This window comes from Artemia sp. Qi Xiang Cuo, chromosome 4, assembly GCF_049724085.1.
Source record: "Artemia sp. Qi Xiang Cuo chromosome 4, ASM4972408v1, whole genome shotgun sequence".
Taxonomy (NCBI): domain Eukaryota; kingdom Metazoa; phylum Arthropoda; class Branchiopoda; order Anostraca; family Artemiidae; genus Artemia; species Artemia sp. Qi Xiang Cuo.
Window position 1 is genome coordinate 8,264,664 of NC_142797.1, and position 26,714 is coordinate 8,291,377.

Sequence of the window (26,714 nt, forward strand, 5' to 3'; positions counted from 1 at the left end):
TATTACCATACCTGCTTATATTTGATATTAAGTTTCATTTTAAGAGGTTTTTCCCTGGTGTTTCACTTATTTACCTGATTTTTGATGTTAGAAAATTTTTATTTTCTATTCCCAAGGGACTTGTCCTTTGTCTGCTAATAAACAGCTGTTTGTTTGTTTGTAAATAAGTCCAGGCTGAATTCAGTGTTCTTCTCCTTCTTCGGAATTTGCAGCCAGCAATAAAGTGCAGTTGCCAAACGCTAAATACTAAAACCACCATTGATTACGTTGGCTCGTCCGTTTTCTTTTTAGTGGATAATTTGTGCAGAAGGGAGCAATAGCAAACAAACAAGAGGCCGAATTGGTACCAGCGGGATTTTAATCCTTAAACTGCTGGGAATAGGTGATTTGAGTATTGCACTTCCCACATTCTGTCTACTTTGAAAATTGTCAAGGCAATAAATTTAGCGTTCTGAGCATCGACGAGATATAATACTTTCATTTGAGCGCCAGGAGAGGAGAAGCTAGCAGAAGAGTTGAAAGTAACTGTGGCAAGTGCTCTAGTGGTATCTGCCGAGAGTTATTTGTCCAAGAGCAAATCATTTGCAGCAAATTGTGTCGTTTATTTCGATTTTTGTCAATAATTTATCCTAAAGTTTGGACTTTACACTAACGCTACCTAGCGGCGCTGCATTCTCGTGTTCCTGGTTGCATTCTGTTATCCAAGTTGCGTTCTATTACCTGTTACCTGAGTTGCGTTTTATTTGGTGTCGCCTTGATATCAGTGCCTGAAAGTTGCAAAGTTGCAGAATGCCACCAAAAAGGCTTCGAGAAAGCCCAAAAAAGGCAAAGACATTTGCGCTGCTTGTGATGAGAGTCTGGATGAAGAATCTAGTGCAATGAACTGCGACATTTGTAAACAATGGCTTTGCATTGATTGCCTTGAAATTAGCAAACCCGAGTATAATCTTCTGACAAAAATGACAAGGAGATTAGGCTGCTGAATGGAAGTGTCCTGTTTGTAAAGGTAACACCCATAGTGGCGCTAGTGCAGCTGAAATACAAGCCATAGTTAACAAAACGCTTGAACCACTTGAACCTGCAATAACTGCTGTACAGGACCTAGATATTAAAATCAAGAATGCAGTTAAACAGTCATTTAGTGAATTTAAACAAGAGTTCAAGAAAGACATTGATGCCAAGTTCAAGGATGTGGAGACTCGTATTGCTTCGCTTGAAGAAGCCCCGGGGGCTGCTAGTAATCCTGATCTGTTACAAAAGCTAATCAAATCTCAAGTAGAATCTCTTAAAGATGAAATGAACCAGCAACTCGAGAGCCACGGGAAAAAATTGATCGCTGAAGATAGAGACAAACAAAGACGCAAATTAAATATCCTAGCATTCGGAGTATTGCCGCAACCCAATGATGAGACATTCATTAGTGACTTCTTATGTAACGAATACGGACTACAGCGGATAGCTGTAAAAAATGTTTGGCGCCTCGTCAGTCCCAATAACTCTAGGAATGAAAATGATTCGCGTAAGGCGAGCCCCATTATTTTTTCGGTTGATGAATTAAAAATTAAGAAAGTGATCCTGCAAAAGTCATATGAGAGAAAAGGAACAAGCCAAATTCAGTTTAGAAATGATGTTTCAAAAGCCGACCGTATAAAGAGAACAAAGCTGTATGAAGTACTTCATGCGCGACAAGCTAATGGTGAAGAAAACCTAGTCATTCGAGGCAACAGAATTGTTCCAAAAACGTGCCCACCTCCGCAGCACCAGCTGCAATGGACACGATCTAGATAATTCTCAAAGAAATATAGATAGTAGTGTAAATAGCCCTGTGTCTTCTAATGTTGAAATAAGTACTATTGATGAATCAAGTGAATCTTTTTACAGTGCGAGATCAGTAAGCTGTATCCTTTCCGAGCAGACTGTTTTCATGAGTGACGTTTCAAACCACAGCAGCATAGAGTCTGGGGAATGTAATGATCTGGATAATAGCCCAAATAAAAGTTGCACGCATTGGATGAACAATGGTCTGAAAGTTGTCTTCAGTAACGTAGATTGTTTAACGTCAAAGCTCCATGAGATAAAATATGCCGTTTCGACGGAAAAAGCAGACGTTTACGCTTTCTGCAAGATTAAACCTAAATGGACCAACACTCCTCTTGGAGATACCCAGATCCAGATACCCAACTATACCTTGGTCACCAACTTATCTAGAGAAGGAGGAAGAGGAATAGCCGTGTACATCCGAAGCTCTCTGAAGGTAGGAAGCATAGATATTAATTCAGATTATGAACCATATATTGAACAAGTGTGGATATCTGTCCTCCTGCCTTGTGGGCCATTTTACATTGGTTGCATGTATAGAAGCCCCAGTTCCCCTAGCCTTGAATCCTCTTTACTTGCTATGAGTACTTCAATTGATATTAAAATGAAGCTACGAGGAAACATAATTATTGTTGGTGATTTCAATCTCCCAAATATTCAATGGGTCAATGGATTTGGTTTTTCTGAAAATAGTTTAATAAGACCATTCCTGGAGTGCCTATTTAATCATTCTTTGTACCAGGCAGTTAACTTCCCGACAAGACATAGAAATGGTCAGAACCCTTTGCTACTTGATCTTCTACTAGCAAAAGACCAAGAGTCTATAATAAGCATCAAGCCCCTACCACCATTTGGAGCTAGTGACCACATTGTCATAAGTTGCAGTTTTAGACTGTATCCCCAAAGACTAGAATTTACAAAACACGTGTACACTGATTACAGTCTAATTCGTCAGGAACTGACTCAATGTGATTGGTCTTTCATTGAGAATACAGATGTGGAAGAGTCATGGACAACTATGAAAAGGATATTACTGAAGGCTATTGAAAATCACTCTTCTACAAAATGGAAAAGGAAACCAATAACCCTCCCGTATATTACAAAAGAAATAAAAATGGCTAGGAACAGAAAAAAGAAATACTGGAAGCTGTACACAAAGAATCAAAACCAGGCTGACTATTACACAAAATATAAGCAGGCACGAAACAAGCTTAGAAGTCTCTCCAGAAATATCACCGAGAAGTATGAGGAATCAGTGGCAGCTGCAACAAAAACTAGCCCTAAGAAATTTTGGAGGTATGTGTCATCGGGTAAGCCTGGAAGGCATTCTGTCACTCAACTTGCACAAGATGGATCTAAAATCTGCGACCCAAGGAAGATAGCTAATGCATTAAATAAGCAGTTTATTTCAGTATTCACAGTTGCAGATAATGCCCCACTTCCAGACCCCCCACAGTACGAAATTCAAAAAAGTATGCCGCCCATTAATATTACTAAAGTAGATGTAGAGACTCGACTAAAGAAGATTAACCCAAATAAATCAACAGGACCTGACGGAGTGCCCCCTCGGCTCTTAAAGGAGACATATGCAGTACTATCACATCCTCTCACCCTACTATTCCAAAAGTCCCTAAATACTAAATCTATTCCACAAGACTGGAAGGAAGCTTACATTACACCTGTTCATAAAGGAAGCAGCAGAGATGAAGTCAGCAACTATCGACCAATTAGTCTCACCTCGGGAGTGGGAAAACTTCTTGAAGGCATAGTTAACTCAGCCATTATTGAACACCTAAATGCGAACAAGCTACTATCTCCTAGCCAACATGGCTTCCGCCCCAGTCGATCAGTTGATACTAACCTCATTGATGCTTACGAGCATGTCACAGAACTTATGGACACGGGATCCCCAGTTGATATGATATTATTAGACTTAGCAAAAGCATTTGATAAAGTATGTCATAGGAGGCTAAATTCTAAACTTCACGCAATAGGCCTCCACGATGAAGTCATAAATTGGACGATGCAATTTCTTACCAACAGGAAGCAGGTGGTAAGAGTATTTGGGGATGGTGGATCAATTTTCTTCTCAGAATCAGCAGATGTAGAAAGCGGAGTACCCCAAAGCACGGTTTTGGGCCCAACTCTATTCAACATCTATATTAATGATGCATCTTCAATCATAAAGAATAAGATATGCTTATATGCTGATGATTCCAAAATAATCGGTCCGATTTATGACCCCCAAAGTACCAAAGACATCCAAGCAGATCTCGACGCACTCTCAACGTGGGCAAAAACCTGGCGACTAGAATTTAATATCCAGAAATGCAAGGTCATACACTTTGGAGCAAACAACCCTCTCAGCCAGTATTTTATGGAATCCAATTGTGGTTTTAAACAGCCACTTACAACCAGTCACTGCGAAAAAGATCTGGGAGTCTTGGTTGATAACAAGCTCAAATTCAACTTACACACGCAGTCTGCAGTAGCCAAAGCCAACCAAACTCTCGGTATAATAAAGAGAACGTTCTGCAGTAGATCTCTAGCAGTGATTACTAAGCTCCTAAAGGGCCTGATCCGACAAAAATTAGAATTTGGGATATCGATTGCCACGCCAGTTAACAAGCTTGACCAATCGATTCTGGAATCGGTGCAGCAGAGAGCAACAAAATGCATAAGGGGTTTTCAAAATTTGCCATATTCTACCAGACTCCAGAGGCTCAAAATACCATCTCTCACATACCAACGTAAGCGAGGAGATGTATAGATGACATTCAAATTGATCTGCAACCACGATATCATCCCTGACTTATTCCAGTTAGATAGTTCGTCAAGAACAAGAGGGCACCCCCTAAAGCTCTACCGGAAATGCACTAATACCAGGCTGCAAAACAAATTTTTCTCCAACCGTGTGGTTGGCTTATGGAATTCCCTTAGCCAGAATGCAGTCATGTCCCCTAATACTGAAGCCTTCAAGTCAGCTGTTGACAGAGATTGGTGCAGCAAGCCATGGCGCACAGTTTGGAATGCGCCCGATGAGCTGAGCCACCATCATCATTGACCGGCGTCTACAGGATTCGTCCTTATCGCTGGCTAGTGCGATTTAAGGTAATTTAAGGTAATTTAACTGGTCTTATGCGTTTTTGCTTAGCCTTGCTGGACATAATATATTCAACAAACTCAGCAAATGAAACTGAAAGTCAATGAAACTAATCAAAATATAAAAACAAAGCTTAGCCAATTGTCAACAAATTGGTTTACTATGTAGACTCAATTTGGTAGGCTATTTGAATAAAGGCTATTGTAGTTATTTTGTTTATATACATAATGATGATTATGGTGGCACTATGAATCAAATGCTGAAGAAAATAAGCTGTCTACAGTGCTCTCTATCGAGTTTAAACTAACTCAAGGAGCTCTAGTTAATAGATGGCAGTATGGTGAATGTTGTATCCTAAATCTGGGAATTGATCAGACATTTTGTTTTCCAGTCAGTTTCTTTTGATAGATTCGACTTTTCTGAACAGTTTGATATATAGACTTTATTTGGTGTCTTGACTTTAGTCTGCCAGAATTAACATAGACTGCTGCAGATGTGGACACCCATCTCTTTAAAGATGTGCTAAATGAGTACCACCTGTCCCAATTATTCCAAGAGCCAACATGTTCAAAAGATGGCTAAAAATAAAATATTCTTGGTTTGTTCCTAGCCAACCAGCCTGAGACAATTATTGAAATAGTAGTCTCAGCACCCCTGGGGAGAAGGGATCACTGCAGCATATCAGCAGAGATTAGACTAAATTCTGCAAAGCCAAACAAATATACAAAGAAGACCATAACCAGGTTAGATGCAGCTAAGTACAAGAGCATGATGCAAAGTGTAGACTGGGAATGCATGAGGCTCAAATACAATGTGACCATTCAGCTACAACTAGTCACTGACATTATCAAAACAGCAGTTGCTTGCTGCTCAGTCACTAGTGAGAAAACAGTCCCCAAAACTCTACCAAAATTAGACCCCAATATGAAGCAACTGATTAATATTAAACAAAGGAAGTTTAAGAAATTAAGAAAATTACGGAGCAAGGAGTATGAAAAAGCATACCAACAAGCTAGCAATAACGCCTGCAGTGAATCCAGAAAAGTTGAAAAGGAGCAGGAACAGTATGTTGCCAGCAAGGCAAAAACCAACCCAAAAATTTTTTGGAAACATGTCAACAAAAAGCTCACTAGTAGAACTTGAATCCCTAACCTGAAGCAAGAAAATGGCAATAAAGCCACCACCCTGGCTGAAAAAGCAGAAGTACTGAGCCAGTTCTTCAGCTCAGTATACACTACCAATTCTCTGGAAACCAGCACTACTACTGACAGCCCTGTAAGTCCAAAAAATTGACCCCAGATAAAGGAAACCAAGGTTGGGCAAGATGATGCCCAAAATCCTCTTTTTTTTTTTTTTCTAATTCACTGATGATTATTTGTATTATTTGGGTTTAATTTTTTACCAATTGTGGCTTGATGCTCATGTTGCTTATGTTTATTCAGTACTTGGGAGTTTAAAACGTTTAAAAAGTAAAATTTCTTACATACCTGCAGTGCAGTGTATAATTGAGGTTTTGTTTCTTGTCTTTGTAATTTGTTCAATGTTTTTTTTTCATGTTTTTTGTGTGTGTGCATGTTTTTTTTGTTTTTCTTTTTTACTGATATGCCATCTTTTGTACCTTTTTTGATGGGTAACAAAGGAATTAGCCCTACACAATCTCGTTCATCAGGGTTAATGTATGCAAACTCTTGCATTGAACTGTACTCATTAAATTGTGTACAAAGTTGTTTGTGACTCAAGTTCCCTCATAGCTTTAAACAAAGAAATTCATCTGGGTCAATCTAATTTCCTGCTTTCAGCATACAATCAGGCAACAAGCAAACCATATTGATATATTGTAATTGACCTTAATCAAAATACACCTGAAGAACTACACGTCATTAGTAATATTTTTGATCATGAAATAACTGTATATCTGTCAGCTGGCAATAGGAAAAGATATTAGTTGAAACTATGATGTTGAAGAAGTTACATCGCAATAGATACTTGTTCTCTGTTTTGAGTAGTTCTGTTTTGACCATCTTAGGAAGGCCATAATGAACAATGTAGATCAGAAATTTACTAAACTTATTTCCAAACTGTGTTTAAATTTAACTGCAGGCAATGTTAAACTACCAGATGCTATTAAGACGCCAACTAGAGAATATCAATCAATTGTTCATGCACTGTCCAAGAGAAAAACCAGTCAAAAATGGAAAAGAAAACATTTAGTTTAGGTGGGGGAAGGCTTTTTCACAGTTATATTGCCAATAATTGCTGGTCTTGTTAGCAATCTTCTTCTTCCATCAGAAAATATGGCTAAACCACATCAATTGAGTGCAACTGAAAGGCTCTATCTCCACTGCAAACTTTTGAGGGTAACCTCACAGATTTCCTTAATGACAATAGTATAGCTGATGATCAGAAACTTTTGATTTTTCAAATGGCTCTTTATTGCATTGAAAAACAAAAACCATTCCAAATAAAACCCATCAGTGTTGTGTACATAGCAGATAAGACACAAAAGTCTACACTACCAAATCCCAAGAAACCAGCACTACTACTGACAGCTAGACCCTGGCACTGCATTGATGAGGGAAGACCGGCGGCGGGGCCAAAAACAGCATGCTGCACCACGCCACCAGTAAGATGTTGGTGGCATGCTGCTGGCATGCCACCAGATGGCAGGGATGGGTCTACAGGCTAAAGTATGTCCCGGGAAGGTATTTTGAAGTACCTACCTCCACTCCTTCTCCCTCTAAAGGGTCATGAAATTTGCCTACATGACAGGTCTATACCCATTGAAATTTTGACAAAACAACATTTTACCTTAATTTTCAGTTATTAGTTTCTTTATTCACTTTAATCCTAACTCAATAATATGATTTTGGTATATATTTACCGCATAGCCTAGGTCAAGAAAGGTTTAGCTCATGCCTACCTCTTTAATTTTCTTGACTAAGAGTTCTGCAAGAGATGGTACACTTTTCAAGCATGATAGCACAAGTGATCCAACTTTATACTCAACAGTATCCATTTTATTCTTAAAAATTGTCCTAAACTGTGCAAGTGTTCAAATTAAATTTGCAGAATGAAGCCCAAGTGCCTTTTCTTCTTAAAATCGGAAACGACAAATTGCTAAAAGAAGAAACGTAATTGCTAAAAAAGAATAATAAATTTGGGCCGTTCCCTCCTCAGGACATGTGTATTCTCGGCCCGCACTTTTGCGCATACATTCCTTTGAATTAAATCTCAAAGAGGGGAACGCTTTTTTTGCTTTTTTTCAATATTCCTGGAATTAAATGACTCTGAATTAGATAATTTTGTAAGAAGAAGAAGAAGTTTGTTTTTCCGAAAATTGAACAGTATGTTCCTTTTTGTTGTAGATATTCACTGTAATAAAAGCTGATTTTCAGGATGGAAAACTAGTGAAACATTTTTTCGTCAAGAAAAGTTTTAAGGCGTCCAAGATAAATTCGAAAAGGACTAAAGAGTTATTAACCTTAATATGCTACTCAGTCCGGAATCAATGCTTGGGAAAACACGGACGAACCTTTGATTCCCCCTTGGTACTTTTGCCCCTCCAAACCTGTGACTTATTCAACATTCGACCTTATGGGGGGTGTGCTCCTAAGACCAGTCCCTGGATCCGTCCCTGGCAGTTGAGAGCAAATTTTTTCACTTAAATGGTCGAATTTTCGAATCACGAATAATTAATTTAAAAGTTGAGCAAAAGTACGAGACATTAGTAGCAAAAGTATGATTTTCTGGACAGAAGACTTTTGAAAAATATCCTATCGTCAAAAAAGGTATTTAGGCCTTCAAGACGGAGAAAAGCAAATTCGATATGAAAAACTCTCCCCATCTTTGAACTCCAAATATGTTCATTCATCGGTTTGGCTCTGGTTTATCTCTAGCGTTTTTTATTCATTTAATTTGGTTCTTTATTCATCTAAATACAATTTGGATATGTTTACTCATTTTGTTTTTTTAACCTTATTGAGTCCTCGCCAACCTCCCTCCAAGTATCACCAAGCATTCTGAAATAAAGACAAAGATATCTTAGAAAGATGCAAGAAGACTTATATGATGTCTATTATATACTTATATCGATCACATCAGGCTTTGTGCCTCGTGTAAATAGTTGTTCCTCAAGGTGACATTATATTTGGTTCATATGGCCTTTTTCAAATCACTTATTAGAGATCACAGTTCATATATTATCCAGTATGATCATTCTCTATCTCACCCATTATAAAAACCCGGACCGGGGTGCGAGTCCTCCAGAGAACGTTTGGCAGATATAAACATGTTAGACATGCTAGACAGGTTAGTCTGTTTCCGACTGTTTCCATCAAAGTGCATTGAAACAAACAGAAATAAAGCTAATGCAGAAACAAGCTAGACAAGCGAGACAAGCTAAGGCAGAAATAAGTGGGAGGAGCTTTTTGTTCACGAAGACCAGAAATGATCTGCGATAAGCTTACTGGTATATTCTGTCTACTGTGTTAGAGATGTATGAAAAATGGTTGTCCTTCATGGAGACAACTAATTTTTGACATTAATTGTGTAAAAAAAGAAGGAAAAGGCGTTTCATTAAAAACAATATTTTTTTTTTCAAAATAAAGCTCACCCTCGGCACACAAGGGCGACAATTCACGAAAAACTAGGGGATGGCGGAAGAATATTTAATGAAGACACATAAAAATTGCATTTTTCACTAATTAAGGGGGGATTCTAGGGAAGCAAAAATTTTTTCTTCAATGAAAATACCGTAGAGGTAATTTCCAAAATCTAGAAGCAGGGTTCGTAAGTAAATGCCCCCTACCCCTCTGAATTGACACCAATTTTTGCACTTATTGAAAGGGTCAGATCCTCAAAGCTCTTAGTAATAGGGGTTAGTTTGTGAGACTTGAATTAGTTTACTAGCTTAGGTTCACCATGTTGAGAGGAAATTGCACCTAATTATGCAGTGTTTAATCGTTACTTTTGTCATCATGCTGAATCTGCAGTACGAAAAATACCTATGGAGTTGAGGATTGAAAACGGAAGAGCATGGAGGTTTAGATTAATATTATTTGCACGAACCATATGGCAAATTAGAGACTGTAACGCTGAGGAATGGTTTTAATTGTACTGACCTCAATGGATCCTCCATTGAGTAAGTTGTCTCTGGGTGAAGGGCTTCCCGTTTGTATGGGCACACTTTAGATAATTATTTGAATTTTATTAGTTTTCCAAACATTTGATTACCAAGCAAACGATGATTGCCAAATACATCTATTCGGTTTGGAATAAGCATAGGTGCCACGAGACACACTTTTCGAGATTCCCATTCAAATTTTCCTATATATTCTTCCTTCTCAATTGAATATATATTTTGTCACACAAGAGCAGTAAATTTGAAGCTCTTCTTATAATGTTTAGGATCGAATTCAAGTCACTATATGTCAGCAGTGCATTATATTCTGTTCTGGGTAATACCTTTTCTGTTTCCTATGGTGTCACAATGGGTTTGATCCCAGATTAGTAATAAGAGACCCAGAGTTCGAACTCAGTTATAGCAACACACCGCAGGGTCAACACAAGGATCTTAGTGGTGAAGACGCGTTGTTAATCCAATAGGTACATACATCACAAATGACACTTTTAAATGGCCTATTATTCGTGAAAAGTTCCAGATATTTAAGCCAAAGAGTATGGTTAACTTACAGAATGGAAAATGGCACTAACGTCAAAAAAAGAGAAACAAAACCATGAGATTCTGGCATTTGGGGTCCCTGCGGCATTTTTTGCACCCAAAAAACGCCCAATACTACATGGCGTTGACTTTTCTTTTGTCAGTCATAATCCCATAAATCAAATTGGCCTGTCGTAAAAGCAAAAAAAAAGAGAGAAGATAAGTGATAATGGGTTTTAATATATATTATATTTATATAAATATATAAATATTTATATATTATTTATATATTTATATATTATTATATATTATATTATTATATTATATATTATTATATTATTATTATTATTATATTATTATATATTATTATTATTATATTATATATTATTATATTATATTATTATATTATATATTACATATTATATTATTATATATATATATTATATTATATTTATATATTATTTATATATTATATTTATATAATTATATAAATATAAGGCCGAGAAAATACTGCATGGAACAAAAACAGATATATCAAGAAGACAATATGACCAATCTGAGGAAAGTATCAATCAGGAAGGATCAGTAATGAAAACAGAAATTAAAGTTAGTCTCTTCTCTCAAACATCTCACGTTCAAATTTGGAAGCAATTCATGAGAAAGATATTTCCTTCATTCCACTTTGGAACCAGGAGCAAAATAAGACATGCTGAAGACCGTCTGGGCTCATGAAGAAAATTTTACATTCCGTTTCCGAAAAAATTGGTACCCAAAGAGGAGGTTCTCCTTCACTTGGCTAAACAATTGCAACTGGATTGCGTATTCTTCCGTATGGAGGTAAACCACATTTACCTGCCAACACACAAAAAAAAAGAAAAGAACAAAAGCAAAAGTGGGTTTTTATGCAAAGAAAATACTGTATGTAACAAAAAATAGATATTTCGAGAAGACTACTGATTCCCTTCTTCAGCAATATTACAGAAAGTCTAAAAAAAGAAGAACGATTTAGACCAGTAAAAAGAGATTAAAATAAATAAAAGACAAAAATAAACAACACAGATATCAATCTGAAACAAAACCAAAATCGGGAAAAATTAAAAAGCTAACAACGCGGGATAAAATAACGGGGAAAAAAAAATCATCGAAATAATAAACCCAAATCAAATAAGGTCAGCCACTCAACCAAAACATAACGACTAACGATGTTCTCAGTTAGAATCTAGACAAGCGACTAAGATTCTTTCAGTTGAAATAATATAAGAAAGAGAAAACTACGTCAAATTTGTCCAATTTTAAGGGAAGCCTGTTTAGCACAGGATCTTTCAGATCTGAGGGGTCGAGAATTTGTATTGTAGTGACATAGAATTTATTTTGGTAACGAATAAATTATCAGATTCTTGTCTGAGAAAACCAAAAAATAAATTAATCATTTTAAAATCACTCGTATCCTTGTTAAGAGCCAAACCCAGAGATTGATATATATATATATATATATATATATATATATATATATATATATATATATATATATATATATATATATATATATATATATATATATTTCAAACCCCTCTCTGTATTGATAGGATTAACCCTTGCCCTGAGAAATTAAGCTAGCCTCGCCAAATAAAATATTCCGGTGCGGATGGTCATAGATATGCTCAGCAAGTGCTGAATCAAAATTTTAAATTTTCACTTGGAATCTATGTATACCAACGGTTATCTAAAAAAGCCCAAACTCATTCTAAAGAAGCTTAATGCTAACTAAGCATGGGCACTGTTTCTATTTTATGTTTCTGTTCTGTTTTTAAAGTACCTGTTTCTGTTCTGTTTATGCAAAAAAACAGAAACAGAAGACCTGTTTTTTATTTACCTGTTCTGTTCTGTTTCTGTTTTTATAATAGCTATTTCGTCCTGTTTCTGTTTTTTTCCTACCTGTTTTTCTTCTGTTTCTGATTTTATTTAAGTGATACGAGAATGAGATATTGGACAATTTTCAACTTGCAAAAGGATTTTTAAAACATAATTTGAATTTGTGTAGAAGCGTGGTTACCTCTCATACGATTTCTAGAATTGGAACGTAAGTAAAATGATGGAACTCAGTCTGTCAAGCGTATCAAATAGTGCTGCTTGATTGTTTCAGCTAGGCAGAATTAGGGACTAGGAGTCAGATAATTGTAGGTAGTTGCGTAAGTGTTAGCAGTGGGAAATCCAGGGAGGACCCGGCTCCCCCCTCCAAGATTTTTTCCTGCACCCTCATTCCTTACTTTTTTTTCACTCCTTTGTTTAGAATGAATTTGTCAATTTCGTCAATTATTGGTACCTTTGTCACATTGGGTCCCCCCAAGATTTTGCTTATTGGTGGCCTTGTCACATTAGACCTCGCCAGAGATTTTACTTTAGATCCGCCTCTGAATGTTAAGACTGTAAAGGTGCAGTTTAATTCCACTAAAATGACGTATTGCTTACAGTATATTATTCCATCAATTGAGCGGGAAAGTTGCACAGCTACTGTCCAGAAGAAGCAGGATACAAACAAATCACTCATTACTGTCCATCCTGGTTCTAGTGGTAGGGCATCTGTCTCCTACATTACATGGGAAATAATTTGCACCTTTAGCCACGAGAACTTTAATCTAACTGTTCTTATGGAATTTATGCTCCTAAATAATATAGACCTGCTACGATTACCGTTCTGACCTATACATGATAAATACTGATTATTAATTTGTAAAATTCTCTTAAATGCTTAGTCAGAGAGCAATGTAAATGTATTGAAGTCTTGTCCAGCAGAAACATAAGTTTTTGCTAGCAAATCTTTATTACAACAGCATAACAAGATAGCCAACAATACTTTTTCTCACGTTACTAAAATAATCTCTAAAATCAATAGAAATCCTTTCAAAGAAAAGTCTAGAGTTGAAACTAGCTGATTTTCTGGAAGGGACAAATTCTTATAAAATGCTGATATACTTTTCTAATTCAGTAGGATACAAATCTTCTCGCGAACACAGTATTTTTTACCATTCAGCGAAAGAAATTCAAAAAATTAACACTAAGTGGTGAATTATTTGATTTATCAGTCTCATAAATACCAGTTATAGACAAGCTAATTCCCGTAAAAATTAATATTGTGCTTCAAATAGTCTAAGTTGTTATGAAACCGTAGTTGGGATATGTCATTTTGCTTTTATAAGCAGACATATTCTTTGGCTTATTGTGCCAACAAAACAGCTTAGGAGGCAATTGGTCCCTTTCCCCCTAGTTATGCCAGTGAGGTGAAAAACGTCAGATATTTGGGTGGAGGTGCAATTTTTAAAATAGTAGGCTACTGGTAGCTGCTTCTAATTTTTTGAAAAATCCTATAATAAACCTTTGTGCTAAGAAAAGCTTGATGTCATCTTCTGATGACAACTTGGGTGTTCTAACTGAAACTTCTGAGCTATCTCTCTGGATATCCCATTTGAAAAAGGAATCACAGAAAGTATCAGGTGCAATTTCTGCAAAGTGTCTCTAAAGGCTAAGGAAGTCTCTACCACGACATTTATATACCATCTTAAAAGGAAGGATATAATTGATGTGCACAAAAATAAAGTAGGCGGCTGGTGCAGTAAATAATAAACCCAAACCAACTCAAAAAAAATATATATCAAGTCAGGCTGCTGCCCTAAAGAAAGCTCCCAATAGCAAAGCAAGTGACACAGAGGATAATGAAATTGTGAAATATAGAATAAGAAGAGTAGACATACGACCATTCCTTATTTCTAATCATAGGCAGCGCGATAGCGCTGCCTAAGTAAAGAACGATGTGGGCACAATGTTTTTTTTCAAAACTTCGTATTACAACCCTCGGGGCGAGGGTTTTAAGTTATGCCCTGGGGACACATAAGAACGAGGTTGGCACCATTATAATTTATTATTTTTTTCCTTTAGAGCAGGGCACTTCATATGGAAAGGGTTGCTGTAGAAACTTCAAAAGGGGATCATTCGATTGGATATTAAGAGTTCTAGGACCCTTTTTAATAGTCGAAAGTGATTGAAGGGAAACTAGCCCCCCCCGCACCCATCGACCCCCCAGACATCCAATAAAAAATTTGAGATAGCCATTTTGTTCAGCGTAGTTGATTTCCAGATATAGAAAATGTGTTTTTGAGGAGGACACTCCCCCACAACCCTCAGGGCAAGGGTTTTAAGTTATGCCCTGGGGGCAGATAAGGTTTTTTATAGAAGGCGTTGTCGTAGAAACTGCAAAACAGGCTCATTCTATTGGAAATAAAGTATTATGGGAGAGTGTCCTCCTCAAAACATATTTTCTATCTAGAAATCAACTACGCTGAACAAAATGGCTATCCCAAGATTTTGAGTGCCCTTTTTAATAATCGAAAGTGATTGGAGGGAAACTAGCCCCCCCCCACGCCCCTCAATCCCCCAAACACCACCAAACAAAATTTTGAGATAGCCAGTTTTTTCATCGGAGTTGATTTATAGATAGAAAATATGTTTTTGAGGAGGACTCTCTCCCATAGCCTTCAGGGCAAGCGACAAAGTTATGCCTTGGGGCATATAAGTTTTTTTTATTGAAGTCTTTTTCGTAGAAGCTTGAAAAAGACTTCTTTTGATTAAAAATTCAAAGGGATAGTTCTCTTTTTAATAGTCGAAAGGGATTTGAGGGCAGCTAACCCTCCTCTCACGCTCACCTTTTCCCCAAACACAACCAATCAACATTTTTAGATAGCAATTTTATTCAAGGTAGCTGAAAGCTTTTGAAATTAGGTTTTCCAGGATGACAACCCCTCCCCCACAGCCCTAACGGCAAGGGTTGCAAGTTTTCCCCTGGGGGCATATAAAGTTTTTGTTAAAAGCGTTGTCGTAGAAACTTCAAAAGGGCTCATTCAATTGGGAATTGAAAGGGCTAGTGCCTTTTTTAATAGTTGAAAGTGATTGGATAGCGACTGACTCCCCTCTCACGCCCACCATTTTCCAAACACATCCAATCAAAATTTTGATATATCCAGTTTGTTGAACATAGATGAAACTTCAGGATATTAGGCCTTTTAGGACTATAACCCCCTCAGAGCCCTTAGTGCAAGGGTTGTAAATTAAGCTCTGAGGGAATATAAAGTTTTACTGAAAGCATTGTCGTAGAAACTTGAAAAGGGCTCATTCAATTGGGAATTGAAAAGGACTAGTGCCTTTTTTGACAGTTGAAAGTGATTGGATAGTGACTAATGCCCCTCTCACGCCCACCATTTTCCAAAACACATCAAATTAAAATTTTGAGATATCCATTTTGTTCAACGTAGTTGAATGTTCTAGAAACTAGGTGTTTTAGGATGATAGCCCCATCACAGCCCTCAGTGCAAGGGTTGTAATTTATGCCCTGGGGCATATAAGGTTTATATAAAAAGTTGTTGTATAAATCATAGGCAGCGCAATCACGCTGCCTAAGTAAAGAACGGGGACACTCGAGAACGAGACAAGAGACGGGGACTAAGTAAAGAGGAGGAACACTCCCCCATAACCCTCAGGGCAAGGGTTTTAAGTTATGCCCTGGGGGCATATAAGAACGATATTTGCACAATATATTATTTAATAATTTTTTCCTTTAGAGCAGGCCACTTCATATCGAAGAAGTTTTCGCAGAAACTACGAAAAGGGCTCATTCAATTGGAAATTGGAGTGGCTTGTACCCTTTTTAATAGTCGATAGTGATTGGAAGGAGACTGACACCCCTTCCACGCCCACCATTTCCCGAAACACATCCAATCAAAATTTTGAGATAGCCATTCTGTTCAGCGTAGCCTAGTAGATTTCCAGGTAGAGATTATGTTTTTGAGGAGGACAGTCCCCCAAAGCCCTTAGGGTAAGGGTTGTTAGTTATGCCCTGGGGGCATATAAGGTTTTTTATAGAAGGCGTTGTCGTAGAAACTTCAAAAAAGGCTCATTCGATTGCAAATTCAAAGGACTAGTGCCCTTTTTAGTAGTTGAACGTGATTAGAGGGTAACTAACCCGCCTATCACGCCCACCTTTTCCCCAGACACATCTAATCAAAACTTTGAGATAGCCATTTTGTTTAACGTAGTTTTAAGTTCTGGAAATTATGTCTTTGAGGAAGACAACCCCCCTCCCCAAATCTATTTGGGCAAGGGTTGTAAATTATACCCAGGGGGCATATAAGATTTTTATATAACGCGTTGTCGTAGAAACTTCAAAAATGGCTCATTTGATTGAATATTGAAATTGCCTTTTTAATAGTTGAAAGTGAGTAAAGAGTAAACTCTTATGCCCACCATTTTTTCTAAAAACATTCAATCAAAGTTTAGAGATAGCCATTTTATTAAACATAGTTGAAAGTTCTTTAAATTTTGTTTTTAAGGATTACAAACACCCCAGATCCCCAAGGGCAAAGGCTGTAAGTTCTGCCCTGGGGGCATATAAGGTATTTATAGATAGAGTTGTCGTAAAACTTCAAAAGCAACTCATTCAAATCGAAATTGAGAGGGCTAGTGCCCTTTTTAATAGTCGAAAGTGTTTGGAGGGTAAGTAACCACCCTCTCACGCCCACAATTCCTCTAAACACATCCAATCAACATTTTCATATAGCCATTTTGTTCAACGTAGTAGAAAGTTCTGGACATTAGGTCTTTGAGAATGAACCCCTCCCCCCAGCACTCAGGGCAAGGGTGGCAAGTTATCCCCTGGGGGCATATAAGGTTTTTATTGAAAGCGTTGTCGTAGTAACTTCAAAAGGGCTCTTTGATTGGAAATTGAAAGGGCTAGTGCCATTTTTAATAGTTGAAAGTGATTGGAGAGCGACTACCACCTCTCTCTCGCCCAACATTTCCCCAAACACATCCAATCAAAATTTGAGATAGCCATTTTGTTTAATGAAGTTGAAAGTTCTGGAAATTTGGTGTTAGAGGATGACAACCACCCGAAAAGACCGTAGGGTAAGGGTTGTAATTTATGCCCTGTGGGCATACAGGGTGTTCATAGTAAGCTTTGTCGTTTCCAAAAAGGCTCATTCGATTGGAAATCGAAGGCCTAGGGCCCTTTTTAATAGTCGAAATTGATTGGAAGACGTGAAATTATTATAGTAAAGATCGATGTGGGTATAATATATTATTTTTTGTTGTTGTTGTTGTTTGTACCCGGGCACTTCGTATCGAAGGAGTTGTCTGGAATCTTCGAAAAGGGCTCTTTTGATTGAAAATAGAAAAGGCTGAACCCTTTTAAAAGTCCAAACTGATTGGTGGGCAACTAATCCTCCTTCCACTCCCACCCTCCCCGCCCACCCTCCCATTTGCCCATTATGTTCAAAAACTAAATGTTGCCTTTAGATAAAATCAAAATGCATTGTGATAATGCCAATTCCCAATAAGGCATATCAGCAGTATCCCAAGAATGACTGAGGGTATTATATTCAAACTTTCGGGGCTACTTCTGCTCTTAAAATTTAACCAAATCCAAATAGCGTAAGTGTATCCAAGCTATCAAAGAAAGTAAACAGATTTTTTTTTGCGAATGGTATCAAGTTTCCCATTTCAGGTCAACTAGAGGAGGCATGAAATCAAATAGTACTATTTGTGTACAGATTTTTAAAAGTGTGTAGGTTGTTAAAAATTGCTGAAAATGTTTCTCCAGCATACAAATAGCAGGCCAAACTATAGAGTCTTAAAAAATGAAAAGATTTAAAGTATTATTTTCTTTTTCCCTGAAAAGACTATGTCAATATACGAGCAGAAATTAAACGAATTACGAATTAAATTAAACGAATTAAACGAATCTCGTAAAACGAACAGAAATTAATTAAAAAACTTTTTCCACCAAATAAGTTTTTCAAAAAAAGTAAAGAACTCCATTAAATAAAAAATGAGCAAAAATAAAATCAAAGAATCTACCAAGCGTGAAACTACCACAAATCAGCATCGATAAATAAATAAAACACAAAAACGAACAGAAATTACAATAAATAACCGAGTCAAACTCAAAACGAGCAGAAATTAACATAAGTTGGGCACAAAGCCCCTATGCCTTCCCAAGGCCAGAACAAAATTTTCATTTTACTGAAAAAATAAAAATGAATGTGCATTGTCAGTTTAATATAAATATACTGATATTTAGTAATAAAAATGTTAATATTATTTGATTTATTAAAGTTATAAAAGTAAAACCATTTATATTTTTTCAGTAAAGTGCATATTTTGTTCTGGCCTTGGGAAGGCATAGGGGTTTATTTGAGGGGTATTATTGGAAAAAATTCCACACAAATTGGCTTGGAAATAATTAATCTTAAAAGGCTGCTTTAAGCTGTAAGGTAACAAAAAAAATTTTAATTGACAGTAAGAATTGTCATTTTCTCGCGCATTTTTCTTCTTTCTTACTTTTGTTGAAGATGACTTCCACACATCAGGATAGAGTGGGGGAGGAAGCATGGTCTGGAGGGGAAAATTTTCCCCTCTCAAATCAACTATATGCTCTGCTTAAATACTAATGACTTTGAGCTGACTGCGTAATTTCATGCTGAATTTTTTTTTTCCAAATATCTCGAATAATTAGCATGTATAATAAACATAATAGTATATTTTTGGAATAGGAAAATGGAAGAAAAAAAAACATAAAGAAAAAAATGAAAGCAATATTTATGTGCGCAGACAATTTTTCGCCCCTATATTAGAAAAACTGCTCTTTTTTGTGGAAAAAATGCTCCAAGAGTACTAAGTTTTCTCAAAAGTGTTACCGCCACAGAAAAGCACTACCCATGGCAAGTGTAGTTTTTTTTTATCAAAAACAGCTGTTTTCTGTTTTTACCAAAAAACAGATCAGAAACAGAAACAGGTATTCTGTTTTTTGTTGACCTGTTCTGTTTCTGTTCTGTTTTATTCAAGCCCTGTTTACTTTTTTTCTGTTTCTTCAGAAAAACAGAACAGTGCCCATGCTTAATGCTAACCCAGCTGTCTCTGATAAATCTACATTATCAAATCAGAATCTTCTTTCACTCAATATTCTTCGTAACCAAACTTATTATTGTTTTAATTATAGAGGCATTCTTAAATATGGGTCTCTAATGAGTGCTTTTTTCACCAACAGAAGTTGATTTTATAATGGAAAATCTTGAAGAACAAGCTATCCCACAAAACTTAAATAAGCCAAAATTTTGGGGTCGCTTCAAAGATGATATTTTTCACTTGTGGGAATATGGGGAAGATTCTCTAGGTTCCTTCTCTGCTTTGCTTAATTCAATGGATATGAAACTTAAATTTACTAAAGAATTAGAGATGAATAGTTGTCTTCCTTTTCTAGATGTCCTTCTACACCGGAATTACACAAGTGTAAAAAAAGCTTACACATAGCGACAGGTACTGAAATTACACGTCTAATCATTCACCTGCAGTGAAAGGAGGGGTAGTGATTTCGTTAGTTGACCGAGTAATACCTATATGTGCACAGTTTTTTTTAAACTCAGAATTTGATCAAATCAGAGGAGTCTTTTCGGGAATGGACGACTGATCTCTTTAATAAATGTTGTAATTGAAGTGTATTAAAATTTTTACAAACACAGAAGAAATACTTCAAATAAGAAGGACAATGTAGTTTATCTTGGTCTTCCTTACATAAAAGGTGTTTCAGACCGAATTGCAAGAAATTCCAAGAAAAATAATATTTTCACTTATTTTATGACTGGAGAAACGATCAGATAAAAATTTTATCAAGGTAAAGATCCCGTCCCTAAATTCAGTAATTACGGTGTTTACAGAATTCCTTGCTCCTGTGGTACAACGGAAGGACAGACCAACGCCTTTTCAGACTATCTCAACATCGTATGTCAGTTGATAATGCGCTCAAAAAGAGGGAAAAAACTGAAAATTTTGGCTCAGTCCTTGTTGAGCATATCCATGACCACGCTCACCATATTTTATTTGACCAGACTAGCTTAATTTCTTATGATAGTTTAGCTCATCAATAAAGAGAGGCGTCTGAAATGCATAAATATCAAAACTTAGATTTGGCTCTTAACAGGGATACGAGTGATTTTGAAATAAGTGACTATTATATTGGCTTTCTCAGAGGAGAATAATTCACATAATTTCTTAATTCACAAAATAAAGTCCAAGTCACTTCCACATTCACAAAATAATACAGATTCTTGACCCCTTATATTTTAAAGATTCTGTGCTAAACAGGCTTTACTTAGAATTGGACAGATGTGACGTTGTTATCTACTTTGATATTGTATTTCTCATGACAAAATATTAGTCGCGTCTATATTCGAGCTAAGAACATCGCTAGTCTTGAGATTTTGGGTGAATGGCTGACCTTTTTTCGTCTGTTTTGATTTTTTTTAACTGTTATTTTATTCCGTGTTGTTAGCTTTTTAGTTCTTCTAATTTACGATATTGTTTCATTTTGATACCCACGTTGTTTGTTTTTGTCAAATCTAGAAGCAGGGTTCGTAAGTAAATGCCCCCTACCCCTCTAAATTGATACCAATTTTTGCACTTATTGAAAGGGTCAGATCCTCAAAGCTCTTAGTAATAGGGGTTAGTTTGTGAGACTTGAATTAGTTTACTAGCTTAGGTTCACCATGTTGAGAGGAAATTGCACCTAATTATGCAGTGTTTAATCGTTACTTTTGTCATCATGCTGAATCTGCAGTACGAAAAATACCTATGGAGTTGAGGATTGAAAACGGAAGAGCATGGAGGTTTAGATTAATATTATTTGCACGAACCATATGGCAAATTAGAGACTGTAACGCTGAGGAATGGTTTTAATTGTAGTGACCTGAATGGATCCTCCATTGAGTAAGTTGTCTCTGGGTGAAGGGCTTCCCGTTTGTATGGGCACACTTTAGATAATTATTTGAATTTTATTAGTTTTCCAAACATTTGATTACCAAGCAAACGATGATTTCCAAATACATCTATTCGGTTTGGAATAAGCATAGGTGCCACGAGACACACTTTTCGAGATTCCCATTCAAATTTTCCTATATATTCTTCCTTCTCAATTGAATATATATTTTGTAACACAAGAGCAGTAAATTTGAAGCTCTTCTTATAATCTTTAGGATCGAATTCAAGTCACTATATGTCAGCAGTGCATTATATTCTGTTCTGGGTAATACCTTTTCTGTTTCCTATGGTGTCACAATGGGTTTGATCCCAGATTAGTAATAAGAGACCCAGAGTTCGAACTCAGTTATAGCAACACACCGCAGGGTCAACACAAGGATCTTAGTGGTGAAGACGCGTTGTTAATCCAATAGGTACATACATCACAAATGACACTTTTAAATGGCCTATTATTCGTGAAAAGTTCCAGATATTTAAGCCAAAGAGTATGGTTAACTTACAAAATGGAAAATGGCACTAACGTCAAAAAAAGAACCATGAGATTCTGGCATTTGGGGTCCCTGCGGCATTTTTTGCACCCAAAAAACGCCCAATACTACATGGCGTTGACTTTTCTTTTGTCAGTCATAATCCCATAAATCAAATTGGCCTGTCGTAAAAGCAAAAAAAAAGAGAGAAGATAAGTGATAATGGGTTTTAATATATATTATATTTATATAAATATATAAAATTTATATATTATATTATTATATTATATATTATTATATTATTATTATATTATTATACATATTATTATATTATATATTATTATATTATATTGTTATATTATATATTACATATTATATTATTATATATATATTATATTATATTTATATATTATTTATATATTATATTTATATAATTATATAAATATATATAAATATAAGGCCGAGAAAATACTGCATGGAACAAAAACAGATATTTCAAGAAGACAATATGACCAATCTGAGGAAAGTATCAAGAAATCAAGGATCTTGCTAAATTTCGGCCGATTTTGCAAAATTTTCGCCGTCAGTGAAAATTTTATCGAATGCCAAAACAGTTAGGGAGTTTTGTGAAAGAGTTTGTTTATATTTATGTAAATTTGATAGGAGATCTTAAGGTAAATCATTTAATTGGAGATCTTAGCCGCAAATGTCAGAAAATCTCACAGTAAATAATTTCTTATCCAAAATATTCGGAATTATCATTATTTGTACAAAAGGTTCCTTTTTAGTTTTTTAGAACAGTCAATTGATATTTCAAACTTTTCGATATTTTCATTTCATTCTAGTTATAAAATCTCAGAGACCAAGTGGCTTTAGCAGAGCTATATAGAAAAATATTATAAATTTCGGCCCTAACACTAGAGGACAAGCCAATTTCCGGACATTGGCTTCCGCATGTGAAGCCGAAATATTCGAAATCTAATTATTATTGGCGCAAAATCTTTCTTTTCTTCGCTTTCTAATTAAAAAGTTATACCCGTTATTCAATTTTTAATTTTCGCTTCTTTTGTAAATAGAGGCATGGTGGTCAAAAAAAATTATTTTCAACTTCGTAAAAGTACTTTTTTGTTGCATTATTAATAAAGGAAACAATTTTTTTCCTTTTTAAATTCTCTTTTCTCTATTCCCCCCTTTTTTTTCATTTTTTTCTTTCGTTTTCTCTATTTTTTTCCGTTTAAGGATTCTTTTTCCTTTCCTTTTCTCTATTTTGCTATCTTACTATTATAGAAGTTTATCTGTCATGTCTCTCATTTCACTTTTTTTTTGTAAATTACAAAAAAATTGTCAGGCTTCTGTTTTGCAACTAAATTTTAAGAGGTTTTGTATTTGAAAGTTATTTTTCGCTAAACCCTGATAATAGATAGTTAAACAGTTATTATACATTGGAAAACTAACAATCATTTTAAACAAAAGTCTGATAACAACAATTGTATTAATAGCAATGAATGACATGTACTAATAATGATAACGCGTCATTAATAATTAATCAAATAATAATTTTTCTTAATATAATATTTGGGTTTATTGAAAAAAAGTGTACATCAAATAATATACCAAGGCTATAGCCCCGTGAATTCCAATGTGGGGCGCAGGCACCGCCAGTGGCGCTTCGAAGGATTTGCAAAATTTAAATATCACGAGGGAAAATATCATATTTATATATATAAATTTTAAAAATTAATTTATATATGAAGTGTTATGCCCCCCCCCCCCCCAACATTTTGGCGTTCGGGAAAATTTCCGCCGAAGGTGAAAATTTCTGCAGAAATTTAGCAAAATAGGCAGAAATTTAGCAAAATTCTTGATTTCTGCAGAAATTTCGGTATAAATCAGGTAGCGATTCGGTAAACTTTACGAAGATCGCCCCAAATAAAACAAGCCTCGGGACGCCCTTGCCAGTGGGGCCTGCGCCCACATTGGGAATCACGGCTGTAGAGGTTTCAAGTTCCTATATATAAAACGTAGGACAGTGTATTTTTGCCAGAAGAAAGATCACGTTATTTCCCCCGGGGGTAATCATACAGAACCAATGGTCCTAGAAGATCGGTAATAGGCTCATTCAAACGCAAATTAGAAGTTCTAGTCGGGAGAAGCCAGGAGAGAGTTCATTCAGACAGAAATCAAAAGTTTAGTTCTCTTTTGCAGGATTTGTAAAATTTAAATATTACAAGGGGGCATCAGAATTTTTTTTTTTTTAATATCTAGGCGGGACATTGCACAGTCGGCTGGGAACCAGTACTATGACATCTAAGGTACTAAACATCCTCCTTTTTAGCAAAAAGGACTAATATAGTCCTAAAATCCGGCGGACATTCCACTTATTTTTATTAGGAGAATAGAAAGTAGCTCAACTGGAGTTTTAAAGAAAAATCTTCAGAAATCTACCAATGAAGCGAAAAATATCTAATCCCCCTATCTCCTTCACAGCGTATATACATGGGATTCAATAAAATGTTGCACATTAGCACTGAAAGATAAGACAAACGAGAAAGTAAAATTTCCTAAGACGAAGTGGTGATAAAAAACAATAAAAGCATGTTTAATTGAACCCTTTATTTAGGTCTAGCTAGCTTTAACTTAATAACGCTGGCTTACATCGGCATTTAAAAATAACATGGCTCATCAATACTGCCGAGAATTCGGCAAGATAAAACACGCGCAGAAATACAACCCAATTCAGGTTCAACACAATATACAAAAAGAATGGAATACATTTTCGCTGAAGACCTATTTGTTGCATAGCCGAAATATCCAATTAATATCCACCTACACGATACTGAAAAAAAAAAAATCATCACTGCATTATCTCAGTAAAACATAATTTTTCGTTTCTGAGCCAAAGACAAGAGATTATTCGTCACAAATTTCAATTGAATATTCAAAAAATTTGACATAGAAAAAAAAAATGAACAGACTAACTGTCAGTCATATACATATAAAGAAAAGCTTAAGCCGTTTTCCATTTCTGCATGTTCTCAGGAATCATTTAAATCATATTTTACAATATTAAGGGCGATGATGTGCTGCCAAATTTTTTAGTTGAAACAGAATACGGATTTTAAATTATTCGCAAAACTTTTATTTGCCATGTTTTCTGAAAGAAAAATTATTTAGATGGAACACACAGCCGTTTCTATTGAGACCTAACTTGAACCACCAACAGCTGGTCTTCTTCTTCTTCTATTTAACAGCGAGCGGGCTTTTCAGTAAAAGTATTTAGCCCTTTTCCTTTTGCTTCACTCTGTGGGCTACAGAGCTACTGGCTTGATTGCCTCATATTTATTAGATATATTCAGATATCTTTCAGCAGATCTTTCGACTCTAGGAGTTCAAATATAAGATGATAGATGTCGATTTCTATGCTCTGTGTGCAGGTATAGTTGGCTAGGCTCTTGGCTTAAACCGTACTAGGCTCTTGGCTTAAAACGGTGTAGCCGAAATATGTGGGATTTGTTGTTATTTCTGTGTTAACAGATTTTATTTTATTTTTGATTTTCCTATTACATTTTTTTTCACCTGTTTTCGATAATTTTTTGCTCAGCTCTACTCTTAACAGCATACTAACTCTTTGAAATATTTTTTTTTACGTTAAAAAGAAAATGAAATAAAATATAATAAATGATAAAATATGTTTTTATTACCTATCGACGACCAATGAAAAACACACTAATCATAACAAACATTGACTTACCCATTGAGCGTTGCTGCAACCTTATATTCAAGATACCTCCCCTCAAACGACAAACTTCCCTTTAACAAAAAACGTCTCTTCAAATCACATTTATCATTGAACTTGCCAAAAAATTCAGAATAGACAAGTAAATTTACAAATTTTGCACTTCAGAGATAAACTTTATAGTTTAGTTTAGAAGGGGAAGAAGGGAAACGAAATTTCCCTCCTTCCCCGTGGGAAAAACTGGAAGTTTTTTCTTCTAAAAATGGAAAGTTCTACTCCTGAGACTAGCTTTGGCTGGTAAAGTATTAATGGAAGAAATTCTTCTTCTTCTTCTAATTCACAGCAGGCGGGCTATTCAGTTAGTACTATTTAGCCCTTTTCTTTTTGCTTCACTCTGTGGGCTACAGAGCTACTGGCTTGGTTGTCTCTTATTAGAAATTTTTTGTTTTTACTCTTCTTCTTCTTCTATTTAACAGCAGGCGGGCTTTTCAGTAATACTATTTAGCCCTTTTCCTTTTGCTTCACTCTGTGGGCTACAGAGCTACTGGCTTGATTGCCTCAAAAGAAAATGTTTACTCAGAAAATGTACAAAATGGAAAACAGGTTAAGTGTACTCTTTCGTCGTCGGGTTTTTAGGCTTAGTCCTCTGGTAAGCGAATTTTCCCCAACAGTCAGGGGCGTCGTTTGGGGATGGCAAGGAGGGAGGCAGTTCCCCCCCCCCAAATAATGTGAAGGAAAAAGTTATTATACATCCCATGCCCTTTGACTATCCAGATATGGACTCCTCTTGCCCTCCCCCCAATAAAAATGACGGAGATTCGCCCCTGCCATTAGTTAAATGGGTAAGCGAATTATTTTGTAATTTAAAAAAATGGACTGACAGTATGGGCACGTATTCTCATGCGGGACCCTCTAAGCCTGTAACACAATATGAGCCTGATTAAACCTTACAATATTCTGTAAGCGAATTTTATTTTTTGCCTACCAATGAACTAAGGAGTCTAGCACCCTAAAGCCACACTGCAATAAACAAAAATTACCAAACAAAGAAAATAATTTCTTTTTTCTCTCCTT

The 26,714-nt window shown here is 36.0% G+C and overlaps 1 protein-coding gene across 1 annotated transcript in view; it reads right to left on the reverse strand.

Annotated features, from left to right (window-relative positions):
• LOC148952747 (uncharacterized) overlaps positions 1-8,012 on the reverse strand; it is a 40,571-nt gene extending 32,559 nt beyond the window's left edge. Inside the window, exon 1 of the mRNA XM_089088067.1 lies at positions 7,842-8,012. Within this exon, the coding sequence (XP_088944193.1) occupies positions 7,842-7,937 (96 nt within the window). The 5' untranslated portion in view covers positions 7,938-8,012. The remainder of the gene's footprint in view (positions 1-7,841) is intronic.
• Positions 8,013-26,714: the final 18,702 nt, after the last annotated feature.